We start from the raw sequence: 16,744 nt of genomic DNA on the forward strand, positions 1-16,744 counted from the left end.
AGCCGACTCCTGATTTGGGCTCAGGTCATGATCTCGTGGTTTGTGAGTTCAAAACCTGCACTGGGCTCTGTGCTGGCAGCGTGGAGCCTGCTTGGGATTCTCTCTCCCTCTCTTTCGGCCCCTTCCCCACTCTCTCCCTCTCTCAAAATAAGTAAATAAATAAACATGTACATACATACACACATACATAAAACTTCAAAAGAAAAAGAGCGACAGAGAAGAGACTTTGCTGCCGGCAGGCCTGCGCTCCGAGAAATGCTAAAGGGCGTTCTTCAGTCTGAAAGGAAATTTGGGAACTTGGACCCATAGGAAGGAATGAAGCACCACAGAAATGGTAAAAGTTGGGTAAATTTAAAAGCATTACTTTTTTGTTTTCTCAATTTCCACAAAAGACCAGTATCTATTTACAGCAAAAGTAATATTATCATAAGATACAGTTTATGACCTATGGAGGAATAAAATATAATAGTAGAAATAATGGGAGAGCAAATAAACTTATATTGTTGTAAGGCTCTAATATCTGTGAAATGTGAAGTTCAAGTAGATTGTGATCAACTAGTGATGTGTACTATAATTTCTTTTTTTTTAATATTTATTCTTGAGAGAGAGAGCGAGTGAGTGAGCACAAGCTGGGGAGGGACAGAGAGAGAAGGAGACACAGAATCCAAAGCAGGCTCCAGGCTCTGAGCTGTCAGCACAGAGCCCGACGCAGGGCTCGAACTCACGAACTGTGAGATCATGACCTGAGCCGAAGTTGGATGCTCAACCTACTGAGCCACCCAGGCGCCCCTACATACTATAATTTCTAAGGCAACCATTAAAAAATAATAAAAAGAGATCTAGCTAAAAAGCAAAAAAGGAAGTAAAATATAATATTAATGATAGTTAAATCCTGACTATTGAATTATAATATGTAAATATGGTATTAATTATATTCAGTTCCTCAGAAGAAGGCAGGAAGAGATGAACTGAGGAATTAAAGGACACATAGAAAAAAAGCAGTAAGGTGACAGACCTTGCTCTGTTTCTCCAAATTCATATGATGAAATCCTCACTTCCAGCACCTCAGAATGCGACTGTATTTGGAGCTAGAGCCCCTGCAGAGATACTAAGTTAAAATGAGGTCATTCGGCTGGACCCTAATCCAGTATGACTGGTGTCCTTACAAGAAGAGATTCGGGTACAGACACATACAGAAGGAAAAGAACGTGAAGACGCAGGGAGAAGTCAGCCGTCGACCAGACAAGGAGAGAGGCCTGGAACAGATCCTTCTCTCACAGCCCTCAGAAGGAACCAGTTCTGTCAACGCCTTGATCTCAGACTTCTAGCTTCCAAAACTGTGAGAAAAGAAATCTCTGTTGTTGAAGCCACCCAATCTGTGGTACTTTGTTACGGTGGCCCCAGCAGACTAAACCCAGACTAACACAGACTAAACCTAGACCTAAACCCAGCTGTATGAATAATTCCAGTAAATGTAAATATTCCAGTTAAAACACAGAGCTTGTCAAGACCCCACTATACAATAGGTAAAAGAGAGAGAATTTCTCTACAGACACGGAAAGTAAAAGGATGAAAACAGATACGCTAGGCACTTAGAAAGCACACGAAGCTGGTACAGCTACATTCGTATCAGGCCAGGTTAACGTCCAGACAAGGAGAATTAGAGATAAAGAGAGGCATTTCGTAATCCGAAAAGGACCCACTGAACAGGAAGCTGTAACCCTAAATGGATATGCACCTGATAGCAGAGCTACAAAAAAACTGAAGTAAAAACTGACAGAACTAAGGGGGAAAAAAGGCAAATGCGTAATCACAGAGATTGGAAAACTCTTCGTTGGTAATTGATAAGTGATTAACTAGACAAAAAAAGCAATAGGACATAGAAAGTCTGAGCGGGACGACCAACTTGACGGAGCCGACATGGTATGTATCTGCGGGAACTCTATCCCATGATATTGCAGGACCGCAGTGTTTGGAGGCACGCATAGAGCGCTCCCTGAAATAGATCGTATCCTCGGCACGAAACAAACTGCGAAAGATGAAAATCTCACAGAATATGCTCTCTTAAATCAGAAAGAAATAATAATATATCTGGAAAACCCCAAATGTTTAAAAATTAAAGAATATATTTCTAGGGGTGCCTGGTTGGCTCAGTTGGTGGGACCTGCAACTCTTGTTCTCTGGGTCATGAGTTCAGGCCCCACCTTGTGTAGAGATTACTTAAAAATAAAATCTTAAAACAAAACATACATATATATATATATATATATATATATATATATGATTCATGAGTCAAGGAAGAAAACACAATGAAGGCAAAATATCTCAAACTGAACAAAAGCACAGCGTATCAGAATTTGTGTAGTGTAGCTGAGAGAAGTGCTTTAGAGGGAAATTGAGAGCTTTAAATCCGAAAAAGAGAAAGCTTTAAAATCAGTATTCTATGATTCTACCCTAAGAAGCTGGAAGAAGTTTGGCAGGTTTTCCCAAAAGTTAAATATTTTTACCATACGACCCAGCAATTCTACTCCTAAATATATACCCAAGAGAACTGAAAACATATATTTATACAAAAACCAGTACACAAATGTTTATAGATGCATTAGTCCTATAGTCAAAAAGTCGAAACAAAGAGCAAAAGAAAATAAGCAAAAAAAAAAAAAACAAAAAAACAAAAAAACAAGTTAAATCCCCAAAAATGAGTAATGAGAGCAGGAATTAGTGAAATGGAAATACATAAAGAACAGAGAAAGTTAGCAAAACCAAAAGTTGGTTCTTTGAAAAAAATCAGTGAAATTGATAAACCGCTAGCAAGATGGATTAAGAAAAAAAAGAGGGAAAATGCAAATTACCAATTATCAAGAACAAAAGGGTGAAAGAGAGCAAAGGAGAGTAAGGAAACTTTCAGGCTGATCCAATATTCTAGATCTTAATTGGGTTGATGGTTACCCCAGTGTATACATTTACCAAAACTGTATGCTTAAAATCTGTAGATAAATTATATTTCAATAAAGTGAAAAAAATTTATGAATTCTAGGGGCGCCTGGCTGGCTCAGGAGGTAGAGGTCCCAATTCTTGATCTCGGAGTCATGATTTTAAGCCCCACATTGGGTGTAGAGCTTACTTAACAGCGACAAGAACAACAACAAAATTCTGCATACTGTTATCTCCAGTTCAGATCTGACATTTCTGGATTTTTCCTCACCTCCCTTCAGTCCATATTTTTTATCTCCCTTTTTTCACAGTGTAATCTCTGATTTCCAACATCTATATATTTATTCATTTTTTTGTATCTTTCATACAAAAACAACAGTTTTAGAATTCCTACGCTGATATTATCAACAACAAACCAATTAAGTAAAGCTCAAGTGTTTTTTGTTTTTGTTTTTTGTAGTCCTTAGGAAGTCCATGAACTGTATTGAACATTTATTTGAATTCTTGTGTTATTTTTTCTGTACAATTATGTTACCATTCATTTCTGGTTTACTCCTCCTGTGTTTCTTTTTTCAGATAGATATCTTATTTTCTTATTTTCCCTTCTTTCTTACACAAAGGTAGCATACTACATATTTGGCAATCTATCATGGAAATCACTCTGTATCAGCTAATGAAAATCTTTTTTTTTTTTTTTAATAGCTACACAGTATTGCACTGATGGGTTTATTTAATCAGCTTCCATGGAACGTGGGTGCTTTCCAACATTCTGCCGTTACAAATAATGCCACAGTGAATAAGCTTGTGCATACGTTGCTATAGGTCTGTGGAAGTGCATCTTCGGGAGAAATTCCTAGAAATAGCATTTCTGGGTCAGAGGGTAAATGCCATTCTGTCTCATTAGCACCACCAAATTCCTCTCTCTGGGAGGCTGGGCCAATTTTATGCTCTTACAAGTTTCCCCTCAGCTTGCCAACTGAGATATACTGTCCAAGTTTTTTAGTTTTTGCCAATCTTATTTAAAGGTGGGAATCTTGGGATGCCTGGGTGGCTCAGTAGTAGGTTGAGCGTCTGACTTTGGCTCAGGTCATGATTTCGCAGTTCGTGGGTTCGAGCCCCACATCCGGCTCTGCGCTTACAGTGCGGAGCCTGCTTGGGATTCTCTGTCTCCCTCTTTATCTGCCTCTCCCCTGCTAGCTCTTTCTCTCTCTCTCTCTCAAAAAAAAAAAAAAAAAAAAAAAAGTGGGCATCTTGTCATATATTTAAGGGTAGACTAGAAACTCTTTAAGGCTCAGAACCCAAGGTGCGGACTTCACATACTGCTCACGCTAACAGGTGCCCCTGCCCTGTACTTGTTACATGAGTAAAGGAAAAAACCGGTCGGACCTCTACCGGACTCATCATGTTGGGACTGTTGTGAAGCCGGTCACCATGACAGTTGACTCATGTCCCAGTGTGGGCAGTGCCAGACGCCTGGCTGGGAGCTAGTGAAAAAGAAGAGGAGACGGGTCTCCCCCCCCTGCCAACACTCCCCCTCCCCCCCAGAACAGGTAGAAGACCCTTCTCTCCCCGTGGAACGTAGTAAGAGTACAGCTTTATGAGTCCAGAGATATCCACAGAGCCATTGCAATGCATGACACAATGCCCCCTTTACCCTAGTAGAATTGTCTCTAGTATTTTTTTTTTTTAATGTTTGTTTATCATTGAGGAGGGGGAGGGGGAGAGAGGGAGGGAGACACAGAATCCAAATCAGGCTCCAGGCTCTGAGCTGTCAGCACAGAGCCCGATGCGTGGCTCAGATCCACGATTGGAACCGTGAGATCATGACCTGAGCTGAAGTTGGATGCTTAACTGACTGAGCCACCCAGGCGCCCCTCTAGTATTTATACTATTTGTTAACTATGTCGGCACGAACATGGTAAGACTTTTTTTTTCCTTCTTTTTTTTTTTTTAAGTGTATTTATTTGAGAGAAAGAGTGCAAGTGGGAAAGGGGCAGAGAGACGGAGAGACAGAATCCCAAGTGGTCTCCGCACTATCAGTGCAGAGCCCAATGCAGGGCTCGAACTCACAAACTATCAGATCTGAGCCAAGATCAAGAATTGGGTGCTCAACCAACTGAGCCACCCAGGCGCCCCGAGATTTTTTTCTTATTGATTGATTAAATAGGTAAGACAGCTGCAGAGTTCAAAATTCAAAAGTACTGTCAATGAAGATTTCCCTTCATTCCCTATTTCCAACCCACCAAATTACCTTCCTCTCAAAGGTAACTAATGGCATCAATTTCCTAGGTGTCCTTTCAGAGATATTTATGCACAATACAAGTGAATACACACATCTTTACCCAAATAGTAGCCTGTTCTATAAATCCTTTTTTTCCCCATTTCACCTTCTTCACATATATATTTTTTTAAAATTGATTTGAATCCTCAGCAGCTTTTTTTTTTAAGTTTACTTATTTTTGAGACAGAGAGAGACAGAGCATGAGTGGGGGAGGGGCAGACACAGAATCGGAAGCAGGCTCCAGGCTCTGAGCTGTCAGCCCAGAGCCCAACGCGGGGCTCGAACTCACAGACAGCGAGATCATGGCCTGAGCTGAAGTCAGATGCTTAACCGACTGAGCCACCCAGGTGCCCCTCTTCACATATATTTTAGATTTCATTCTATTCTACACCAAAACATGCAGAGCTTGCTTGAACTTTTTCACAGTACAGTGTCCTTCGTATACTGTAACTTACTTTACCGGTACCTTAGTGATAGACATTTAGGCTGTTTATAGTCTTTGCTATTACAAATGGTAAGATAAGAAATAACCTTATGTATGTTCTTTTAGACATACAAGTGTGTCGGTAGGATAAATTTCTAGATGTGGACCAAAAGGGATATGTGCATTTGTAATTTTGACAAATAGTGCCCATTTGGCGTCCTTGGAGCTGTACCAGTTTACATCCCAGCAGGGTGGGACTGTGGGGGAGGATCCTGGGCTGCCATCCCCCTGAGAGCATGTGGGAGGCCGGCGGGGGGGGGGGGTGTAGCCAGATGGCCCTTTGCACTCTGTATGGGATGATCATCTCTGCCCTGCACCTAAGCGGACCTCGGATGAGCGCTCTGTGGGCAGGCCCAGTGGAGGCACAGGCTTCGAAACGGGAAGTGAAACAGAGCCCGCTTTGACAGCTTCTGAAGTTTGACAGCTCTGATGCCCTCCGTGCTGAGCAGGCTCTAGAAAAAGACGGCCCCTGCCATCAAGGCCGCACAACCCCCAGGAGAAACGACTTAGACAGGGACCAGATTTCATTCGTCCGGCACATAAACAATCCTCACAGGCTGGACAGGACCAACAGCCCAAACAGGAGGCATGAGTACCTACTACGTAGCCAACCCTGGGCTCGACACACAGCACCAGGATGAGGCAGTCTCTAGCGGAGGCAGTGAGATGTATTGTGGCAATGAGACGTGCCCTCATAAAATATAAACAGAGAAATCCTTAACTCCTCTTGGGGAAGGCTGCCCCGAGAAGCGGCATGTGGTCAAGGGCAGGAGTTGCAGGTCTGGAAGCCAGCAGAACCTCTCCGCGAGGTGGAGGCATCTGCCCCAGAGGAGGTTTCTGGGAAGTGCCTTTTCCTTCAAGAGACTAAGGACCACAGCAGAGCTCAGGAAGGACCCGGGACCCTGTCCACCTTCCGTCCTCCCTGCTCGTTCTGAAATACTTAGCTACGGGGCCGTCTTCGGGAAGTCCGCGTGCACTCCTGTCCCGTGGCTCTGTTCGCATTAGCTCCAGGCCCCCCTCTCCCACCAGGAAGCCCTCGGAGCTGAGGCACCGGAGCTCCAGCCGTCCGCATCTGCCATGACTGGCACGGAGTTGTTTTCTAGTGTAGCACTCGGCTGAACGAACTATGGAGAACACAGGCCGTCATGTTGACGATCCCGTAAGTCCTGGAGGTGGAGCTGACCCCAAGCCACGTCAAGCTGCCACTGCTGTGGCCTCATTCCACCTCTAGACCCTTTCGGAGACATGTTCCTTTCCCGGATTTACTTGAGTTTCTTGGCAAATTAGCTCCTTAAGCCTGACGTTACCGGTGCGTTTGTCTGAGTTTGAGGGTGGAAAAATGCCGCCACACCTGAGTCACTAGAGAATGAATCAGTGTGGCCTTCATCGGTGGGTGTGGCACTGGTCGTCACTGTGGCAGCTGGGGACGGCAGAATGGGGACAGAGGGACATGGGAAATGTGAGGGCAGAGGGTGGGCCGTCCTCCTCTTTGCATCTCCTCCTCACGATCTCTCCCTTGACGTCTGGCAGCGTGACACCAGCCGTTTGCGAAGTTCTCGGGAACCTCCCGGACACTGCTCCGCCTCGGCTCTCCTGCCACTCGGCCACTGTCCCTTCTCCTTTGCTGGTCTTCCACCTTCTAGAGAGGATTTCCCGAGCGCCGTCTTTGGTCTTGTCGTCACGCCACCTCCCTGTCTCTCTTCACCCCCTGAGAACCCCTCCATGCGCATGGGCTCAGCTGTCGCTTCTGTGCAGGCGATCCCCCCTGCCCTGGATGCCACCTCTCCCTGACCTCGCCACTGGACTTGACCTCTAAGTTGCCGCTGCCTACTGGATGTCTCCTTTTGGGAGTCCTGTCATCGTCTTAAACTGAACAGGCGTGAAATCGAGCTTGCTCCTCCTCCCAGATTCCAGTCTTCTGCCCATGGCATCAGCCTTCTCTCACGCACCCGTGCTCAAATCCTGAGTCCTCTTCGACGCCTCCTCCCCACTCCTCCCTTCCCAAACGCAGGCCTTGCCACCTGCCTTTGCAACATCTCTTGTTGCTCTCTGTCCTTTGCGTTCTGACTGCTAGCCCAGCATCTCAGCACCCATGTCCTGAATATTTAATAGCTTCTGCTGTGGTCTCCCTGCCTGCACTTTCTTCCCTGCGAGTCTTCCTTCCTACCTGGCCAGACAGATTCTCCGGAATGATTATTTTTATCCTATTTTTCTCTTGCTCAACAACCTTCAGGCGCTGTCTTCACTGTGGATAAGTGCAGATTCCTTCACCTCAGGCTCCAGGCCCTATGTTTGGCCCCAGCCCTACTTGCTGGCGTTATCCCACATGACGTGAGTGCAGGCATCAGATTCCGTTCCCGACACTTACGTGCTGTGTGACCCTTGGGCAAGTACTTAACCTCACTGTGCCTGAATCTCTTCCTCAAAGTCTCTTTATAAAGATTTTAGCATCTGAGAGGATAAACAGCACTTAGAACAGTCTGGATATGGAGTAGGCACTGAAATGCTAGCTGTTTAGTGCACCGATTCCCATCAAGCAAGTGCTGCAGTCTGCACGCCCTCCCCTGGGCGCACACGTCCGCCTCTCCTTGTTACCTTTGCTCTCAGCCCAGTCCCTCAATCTAGAATGCTCTTCTCTGCCCCTCTCCTCTTACTCACCCTTCATGGGCCCCTGACCTCCCATTTTGCTTCTGATCAACGTCTCTTTGCCACTTCCTGCAGGGCTGCTCCGCCTGGTTGGGTGGTGCGGGGCGTGTCGAGCCAGCCGCAGGCCACTCTCGGCACATCTTCCTGGAGGGGTCGTTTTACTTGACAAGTGAGCTCACCCATTTGTAATGCTACAGCAGCTACCTCAGTAATATCATGGAGTAGAACACAAGACTGGCAGAAGGTTTTGAAGAACACAGATGCAACTAGTAAGGATACTCAGGGGCGCCTGGGTGACTCGGTCAGTTAAGCGTCCGATTTCGGCTCGGGTCATGATCTCACAGCTCGTGAGTTCCAGCCCCGCGTCGGGCTCTGCGCTGACAGCTCAGAGCCTGGAGCCTGCTTTGGATTCTGTCTCTCTCTCTCTGTCTCTCTCAAAAATAAATAAACAAACAAACATTTTTTAAAAAGAATATTCAGAGTGGAGGTGTCTCAGGCCACCCCCCAGCTGCGGTAGGGGGTCTTCATTCATTCTGCAGCGGAAGGGGTGAGGTGCTAAAGTGAGGCAGGGACAGCCAATGTAGCGGGAGGCGGCTGTCTGTGTGCTCAGGGTCCCCACAATGAGGGTCCTTTTAAGTGCAGGGCTCTCTCCTTCCTGAAGACTCAGTGTCTATACCACTCCCAATTGCCCCAAAGTAGCCTGTATATTGTTTTCTTAACTTTCCACATGGGTAGATCTCATCTCTCCAACAGCGCCCTCAGCACCCAGGGCGCAGGCCCAGCGGGGTGCGGGTGTTGGGTGACGCGCTGCGGAAGGCAGCCCCAGGTGTGAGTCCGGCCGCGGGGTTTACTGATGGAGTAAGTTGCTTTTCTTTCCAGCCTCCTTATCTGTCAACTGTGGCTCATACTTACCTAATGAGAGTGTTTTGAGTCGCTCCAGTCAACTAGATAAGGAATGTGCAGCTTTCAGCTCAGCAGATGGCACGCAGGGCACTTAGTAAACATCAGACCCCCTCCGAGCTACGTGAGGCTCTCAGCAAACGTCGGATTCTCGAATGTTCCCACTGATAACTATACCTTCCCACCTGCATCTACACCCACATCCTTGGCCTCCCTTCCTGTCACGCTGGATGCTCCTACCTGAGGCCAGCCTCTCCCTGGGTACTCGTCCTGGCCCTTGTCGCTTTCACAAAGGCCTCATATGACTGCTGTGTCTGTCTCCTGCGGCATCAGTACCCTCCCCGTTTGCTCACTGTCTTCACTGGGTGATCATGCTGTGGTGTCACTCTCTCTAAAGCCAAAGACAAAACGACACATCGAAACCCCTCCTTTGATCCCACGTGTATTCCTCTGCTCCCTTTCCAGTAAAACTCCCTGAAAGAGTTGGCACACTCCCCTTTCCACTTCTGCCGCCCACTGCAGCACACTCTTACCTGGCATTCGTGGAAACTTCTTGTCTCTGGTGACCTCCGCATGGCCAAGTCCGGCATTCGGCCCTCAGGCTTCATTGTACCAGCCTCTCCAAAGCACCTGAGACCCTGAAATGCCTTCTGTCCAGGCCCCCTGGGCCTGCAACTCCTGATTCTCCTCCGGCCCTGCCGCCCACAGTCTCCTTCCTCGCCTCTAAGCATAGAAGTCCCAGGCCTGTCCTTGGACCACTTCTTGTCTCTTTCTGCAGTCACCGAGGTAACTTTATCCACGCTCAGGGCTTTAAATGCCACCTAAGAAACGTCCTCATTTACATCTCCGATCCAGAGCTCCCCAGAATTCCAGGCTGGCGTATCCACCGCCTACTCCCCAGCTCCGCTGGGGTGTCACCCACTTCAGGCGCGGACTCTTGGTTCCCCAGCACCCCCCACCCCCACCCCTCACACAGCCTTCCCCGTCTCAGTCACGGGAACTCTGGCTTTCCAGACGCTCAGGCCGAGGCCTTTGGAGTTCTCCTTCGCTCCTCTCTCTCTCAAGCCCACAACCGACTGACCTCCCCACCCTGGTCCAAATCTCCGTCACCTCTCTCGAGGCCGACCCCAAAAGCCTGAGCAGTTTTGCCGCCTCTTTTTCCCCCAACCCCACAATCTGTTCTCCGCCAACCGCCAGAGTCACGTTTTCAACACATAAGCTTGATTGTGTCATTTATTGGCTCAAAACCCACCACTGTCTTCCTGTCTCACTCAGAATAAAATCCAGATTCCTTATCTAGGCCTGAGAGGCCCTGTGGGACCGGCCCGCCACCTCTCTGGCCTCATTTCCCTTCGCACTCCCCTGGCACTGCCCTCGCTCCCTCTGCCCTGGCTGCGCCGGCCTCCGTGCTGGTCCAGGACCAGGCTGCAAACTCTCCTGCCTTCGGGAGTGTGCTTGCTGCTCCTTCGCTCCCAAGTACCACGGAGGTGCAAGGCTCATTCCTGTACTTCGCTCAGGTCTCCTCAAATGCCGCCCTGTCAGGGAACTTCCCTGATCAACCTCTCTAAGCACCCCTGGCATTCTTTGACCTCTGACCCTGATGTGGCCTGCCACCGACCACCACGTGGCGTAATATTTGCCTGTGGGTCTTCCTTCATCTCTCGCCACTGACAGCACCCAAGAGGACCTCTAGAGCCCGGCGTACAGAGGATGCTCAGCAAATGGGCAGGGGCACGGGTATGGATGGGTATGGATGGGAAGAGCCTGATGCACGTGGCCTCTCATCTCTGTGCCACCACGGACCTGCTGGCACTGCTGAGCAACTCCGCAGAGCCCTTCTGGGCTTCGGGCTCCTTCTCCGCAAAACGTACCCCGATGGCCCTTTAGGAACTTTAGAGATTATTCATTTAAAGAGCTTGAGGCATGGGCAGCGCCCAGTACAGTGGGGGCTGAGGGGGCCACTTGGGCTGCTCTGTAGGCCTGTCCCCAAGGAGTTATAGTAGTGTGGTGTCTGTCCGCTCAGGATGGAGTGAAGGTAAACACAGTATGAGGAGTACTGACTCCATTCCATCCCAAGGTCCCCTAAGCATTGTTTCTGCTCCACCCAGTTCCCCATCAAAGCCCATCAGATGATGCCCATCTCCAAGCAGGACCTGCAGGCTGGACTTCCCCAAGTGTACTTTGGATCCAGGTGGCCCAGTGTGGGGAAGCAGAGGTGCTTGCTAAGAATGCATAGGTCTGGGCTTTATGATGCGTGGGCCTATGGAGTCCCCTCTGACAAAGGACCCATTTTTGTGAGGTGGGCTACACTGGACAGGCCGGATGGCAGGTCAGGTAGGTCTTCTCTGGCGGCTCTTTGAAGGTGACTAAGGAGTAGTTTCCCTGTACACCACCAGGGGGCGCCAGAGGTCGCTCAGCTCTAATGAGGACTTGCCCCACCATCTATTAAGGCGTCTTTCTTCCATCTCAGATCTAGGATGGGACAACAGAGGGAAAGCATGGTGCCGGCTCTTTCCCACCTCTCAACTTGCTGATTGCTGCCAGCCCAAACAGGGCCACACTGAGGCACTGGAGGTCAAGCTTCCAGACTCTGTTCTTTATTGATAAGCATTAATGAACCCCTTGCCAGTTCTGCCCTCAGATTCCCAGCCTTAAGTGGGGAGTGTGTCTTTGCCTCTTAGACACGTGCCTGAGTCTGGCTTTGTCCAAGGCTGTGCCTCTTTGCCACGCTATTCCCCAGACCACAGCATTTAGGTCAGGGAGGTGTGTAGCAGGCATCTGAAGGGTCATGGTCAGGTCCTGGTCCTCAGAGACCACTCTCCATGTAGGAAGTGCAAACTTCAGCTGTGTTGGCTCCCAGAGGGGGCTCCAGGAGCCTGCTGGTTAGATGGAAGGCTGAGCCTCAGAGACCTCCAGATTCAGCCTCTTTCCTCTTCACAGCCAAACACTCTCATGGCAGAACTGAGCCAAGGGGGCAGCAAACTGGCTCCCGCTTGTGTCCTGAGGTCCTGGGATCGCAGGCAGGAGGCCTCGGGTGGTGCCTCAAAGGGGATAGACATGCCAGAGGCTGTGCAAGGGGAGGGGGAGGGAAAAATCAGAGCGAGTCAGTTAAGTCCTTGATCTGATTTCACCAGCCCCAATTCTTGGTCATGGCCTATAGTCCTTGGCCAAGCCCTCTGTACTAAATAGAGAGTCCCTTGGGCCCTGGGTGCACTCTTCCCCCACCATTAGCTCAGAGCTAAGAAGTATTAAAGCCATCTTCTGCCTTCCTGAGCCAGGCACCCTGTAGAGCCTTCTCACCCGTTCAGCAAAGCCCAAGAGCCTTCACCCATTTCTTCCTCAGGTCAGGGCAGCCCCCACCTGGGGCCAGCAGGCTGCTGGTGCCTGACGAAAACCCTGGCCCCCCTGAAAGCCCTCCCTGGCCTGTCTCTGACCTGTACTGGAAGCGGGGATCTCCAGGGTGGGTCTGCAGCACCTGGCGCACTTCCGGGGGGGGCTCCAAGCCCATCTGCTCGGCCCGATGCCAGCGCTGCAGCCGTGTGATCCCTGCCAGGGTGGGAAGAAGACACTGAGTCCAGGCTAGAGAATGTGTGTGGAGGGGTGTGTTGGGGCCTCCACACCCCCCAGTCTCAGTAGACCCAGGCAGGGGCTTGGCTTGCTTCAGGGATGTGTGGATGACAGGACTGTCTCCAGGATGTGCTCCTGGGGCCTGAGGGGGTTCTCACCTGTGCAGGGCCCATATTGCCAGGCCAGATCAAACTGCCTCAGCAGCTCCAGCTCTGCTTCATCCACGCTCAGAGGCTGGGGCTCTTCCCCTGCAATGACATGCTGCTTCTCAGGCCTGCCCGGGGCCTATGCCCTGCAAGGCCAGCCCCCTGCTGCTCGCTTCACAGCTGTCCCACTGCTCCCCGGCCCTCGCCACCCCTTGGCCTCTGCCGGCCGTTGCCAGGCCTGGACTAGGAAGTAGAGGACATACTGCACTTCCCCTGCCATTGCCCGCGTCCACCCACGTCCTCTCATGCCCCTCGGTGGTGTCCACTGCTCCCGTCCCCCAATCTTTAGAGACCTAGCTCTGGCGCCAGCTCCCCCTTGCTGTGCCCAGCGGGGCCCTCCCTCCTCTTCACTACAGGGTAGGAGTCAGTGATGAGCCGCTTCCGGCCCATGGCGGCCACCCAGGCAGGCAAAGAAGGAGGCGACTGCGAGGAAGGAGACAGGCCAGCGGGCACGAGAGAGACAGCTGCTGAGAGAGAGAGAGTGAGAGAGGGCTGAGGCCAGAGAGCGAGCCTGGGGCCAGCGACAGGCAGACACGGTGACCCAGACTAGCCGAGAGGAAGTCCGCTGGTTCCAGGGAATGACGCCTGTCCCCCACCCCCACAAGCACGCAAACATTAAAGACCTAAACCAATGGCTGGCCACCTCCGCGGGGCGGGGCCCGGCTTCAGCCAATGGCAGGCGGCGCAGGCAGAGGGGGCGGGGCAGCTGCTGCAGCTGTGTTCTGGGGGAGAAGGGGCGAGGCTGGGGTGGGAGACCTGTCAAGATGCCCCAGACGGCACCACCTCCTCCTGCCCCCCCTCCGCCCCATTGGTCTGCAGTGGGTCTCGGGGGACTTAATAGAGCGTTATCCTTAGCCTCTCACTTCCCGTTTGCCCTTCCTAGGCAAATGTTCTTTTCAGCCTCACTAATCCCCGTGGCCGGTTGGTAACTCCCCAGAGTCCAGCTGGAGCCTCCGCTCCCAGCCCTTGTCCCGCAGAGCTCAGTGGGGGCAGGTCTGGAGGTCCGATGAGAGTTTGGGCTAATCCAGCCCCCTCCCTGCTCCCATCCCACCCCCACTGGCCCCAGGAGACCTGGCTGGAAAAGCCCATGGGTTCCAAAGCTCCTTTCTCACAGTCTGTGCCCAAAGACCCTGCCCACTCTTAGTCCAGGCAAGCGTTGGCCTTGTCAACTCTCCCGGAGGCCTGCAGCCTGCCCCATGCCCACCCTACCAGTCAGGAAGATTCCACACTGAGCGGGAGGCCAGAGCGTATTGGTATCCCTAGTTTTTCATCAGTAAAACCTGCCATCTCACTAATATGACAGTATGAGCAGAAAATACCCACACTAAACCAAACACTTATATGGCGCTTACAGTATGCCAAAGTACTGTCCTCAGCATTTCCCCACATATTCGCTCAACTAAAATAGATGTAAAATGATTCTTTTTTTTTTTTAAGATTTTATTTTTTTAAGTAATATCTACCCCCAGCATGGGGCTTGAACTCATGACTCGGAGATCAAGAGTCACATGCCCCACTGACTGAGCCAGCCAGGCGCCCCATAAAATGGTTTTTGAAAGTAGGAAGTGCTGATAGTCACAGCATTGTGGGGCCCCAGTTAAACCACAGGCCGTGCCCTCCCCACCCCTCCCCTCCCAGGAGCGCAGAGGCTAATAGCGGAGGCAAACGGGACGCACAGTTGTCAGTGCGGGGATAAAGTTCCTAACAAGGATAGGGGAGAGGGTGGGTCAGAGATGAGTTGGACCACAGGGCTGCCTTAGCACTGGAAGACCTCCTGGAGGAGGCAGTCTGCTGTAAACAGTGTCTCTCAATTCTCCGCCCATGACCTTTGTCCCTTGGGCTCCTGTCATCGCTGAGTCACCCCTACACCCTCCTCCCCCTCACCAACTTCCTGGCAGCAGGCAACTGCGCTGGTCAGCGGGAGTCTGGGAATCGGCACAGGGACCAGCCCAGCTCTAACTGCCCTCTAGAGATCCATCTAGTTCCTCCTTCCAGGAGAGCTGGGCCTGCTCAAAGGCTTCTGCCTGCCCCCTCTTCCACTGCTCTGGGGTGCGGGTGCGCTGCGTTAGGAGTGAGGTGGGCACAAGAGAGGAAAATGGTCTGCAGAGTGGACCGCCAAAGGGGAGGAGCAGGGACAGGACATGTCTTCAGGGTCCTCCTCCTGCCTGGCTCTCCCCATCCACTTCCTTGAGGAGGGCCGAGTGGGAGTCAGAGCTCGCGAATGCACTGCACAGAGCTGGAGGGCCCTTCCCTGCTTTATTTTCTGGGCTGGGCCTGGCCTAATCCCCCATCTGCCTCGTGGACTAAGTGGGGCCCACACTGAGGGAGACAGGGGCCCTGCTGCACTGGGGAGGGGAGCAGGGAGGCCCTCTCCACCAGGCCCGGGAAGGGCTGAGGTGCGGAGTCCAGTCAGGCACTGAGCACGCCACGGAGGGATCGTGCCCGGGCTCGGTGGGACTGACCACTCTCTCCCCAGGGGGCGTCCCAGAGGTGTGTGGCACCTCACTCCTGAGTCCACAGAGCCCCGAGGGAGTAGGAAGCCATGGGCGGGGCAGACCCCTCCTCATTCCTAGTCCTTCCCACCCCTGAAAGCTGATAGCCGTGGGGCCCTGCCACCGCCCAGGGAGCGTGAAATGAGGTGTGCCGCTGGGAGGCCACAGTGGCTCCTACTGCCGCCCGAGCCCATTTCCCTCTCTCCTCTGGCACCCTGGCCGGCTCTGTGGGCACTGTCTGGGCCGTCCCCACCAGCCACCCCCGGCTCTGCCTGGCCCAGGCCCTGCTAGCCTCTCTCACCCAGCCTGGCCTGTAGCTTTCCCCCATCAAGGCAATCAGCTCAAGTGCAGGCACCCTAGGATTGTTTTTCTGGCCTGGAGTCAAGGGAACTCTCCGCAGATAGCATCGCCCTCCTGTCCTAGTCATGTAGTAGTGGGACCGAGCTCCAAGGCTCAAAGGAGCTGCCACCCAGGAGCTTTGGAGCCATCCCTGTCCAACTGGCATCCTTCTGTAACTCGGCCTACCCACCCAACAGGTCTTGTCCTTCTTCCTTCCCTTCCTGTCTGCCCCCATCTCCTTTCTTCCTGGAACCCCTGGCCCTACTCAAGCAGCCTCCCAGCCTATCCCCCAAACTGCTGTTGTGCGACCTATCACAATTTGGGCTTCAGGCTGGAGGGCCAGGCCAGAGGTCTGAGTTAGGAGCTGAGTTCTCCCTCCTTCAGGGAGGTTCCTGAGACCCAGGAGCCTGTTTCCGGGTCAGCTCTGACCCCCAGAGGATGGTTATGGGACTGGCAGGAGTGGCCGATGCATCTCAGCCTGGGAACACTCAAGGGCCTTGCTTGAGGCCAAGACCAAAGTCTTGGGGGAACCCAAGGGAAAAGGAGAGCGAAGACCGGAACAGGAGCCCAGCACCTTCCTGAAGGCTGAGGCCCACTGTCTACTGCTCCGAGGGGAAGGGGATTAGGCCTGGCTTAGCTCAGACAATGTGGCAGGGTGGGGGGGGCCTCAGCACTGCGCAGGTGCCCTAGGAGCCCCTTCTCCCTCCCCTAGTGGGGCTCACAGTGGGGCTCGTCTTGGAGAGAGTCAGCTAGAGCCGGGAAGGTGGGGGCAGGTATAGAGAAGCAGCTGCCTGGGGCCCAGCAGACTGTGGGTGTAGCCTGCTCTCCTTCCCTCTCCCCGGCATCCCCTTCCTCAGGCCCTCAGGCCCTCAGGCCCTGCCACCCACCCGGAGCT

General features: G+C 51.7%; 1 protein-coding gene across 1 annotated transcript; it reads right to left on the bottom strand.

Moving 5' to 3' along the window:
- Positions 1-11,839: 11,839 nt before the first annotated feature.
- On the bottom strand, positions 11,840-13,606 carry POLD4 (DNA polymerase delta 4, accessory subunit). The gene is made up of 4 exons (XM_007095348.3): positions 13,312-13,606; positions 12,971-13,060; positions 12,680-12,791; positions 11,840-12,312 (listed from the first exon to the last, which is right to left on the bottom strand). Exons 1-4 carry the CDS (start codon positions 13,406-13,408, stop codon positions 12,288-12,290), a joined length of 324 nt encoding a protein of 107 aa, XP_007095410.1. The 5' UTR covers positions 13,409-13,606; the 3' UTR covers positions 11,840-12,287.
- Positions 13,607-16,744: the final 3,138 nt, after the last annotated feature.

The sequence above is a fragment of the Panthera tigris genome, chromosome D1 (genome assembly GCF_018350195.1).
Source record: "Panthera tigris isolate Pti1 chromosome D1, P.tigris_Pti1_mat1.1, whole genome shotgun sequence".
NCBI classification, from domain to species: Eukaryota; Metazoa; Chordata; class Mammalia; order Carnivora; family Felidae; genus Panthera; species Panthera tigris.

Excerpts from the sequence above, each read along its gene's own strand:
- POLD4 (XM_007095348.3), bottom strand. The coding sequence starts at position 13,408 with ATGGGCCGGAAGCGGCTCATCACTGACTCCTACCCTGTAGTGAAGAGG. Across the intron at positions 12,792-12,970 it reads GCAATATGGGCCCTGCACAG|GGATCACACGGCTGCAGCGC; the intron begins GTGAGAACCCCC and ends CCACCCTGGCAG. Across the intron at positions 12,313-12,679 it reads GATCCCCGCTTCCAGTACAG|CCTCTGGCATGTCTATCCCC; the intron begins GTCAGAGACAGG and ends CCCCTTGCACAG.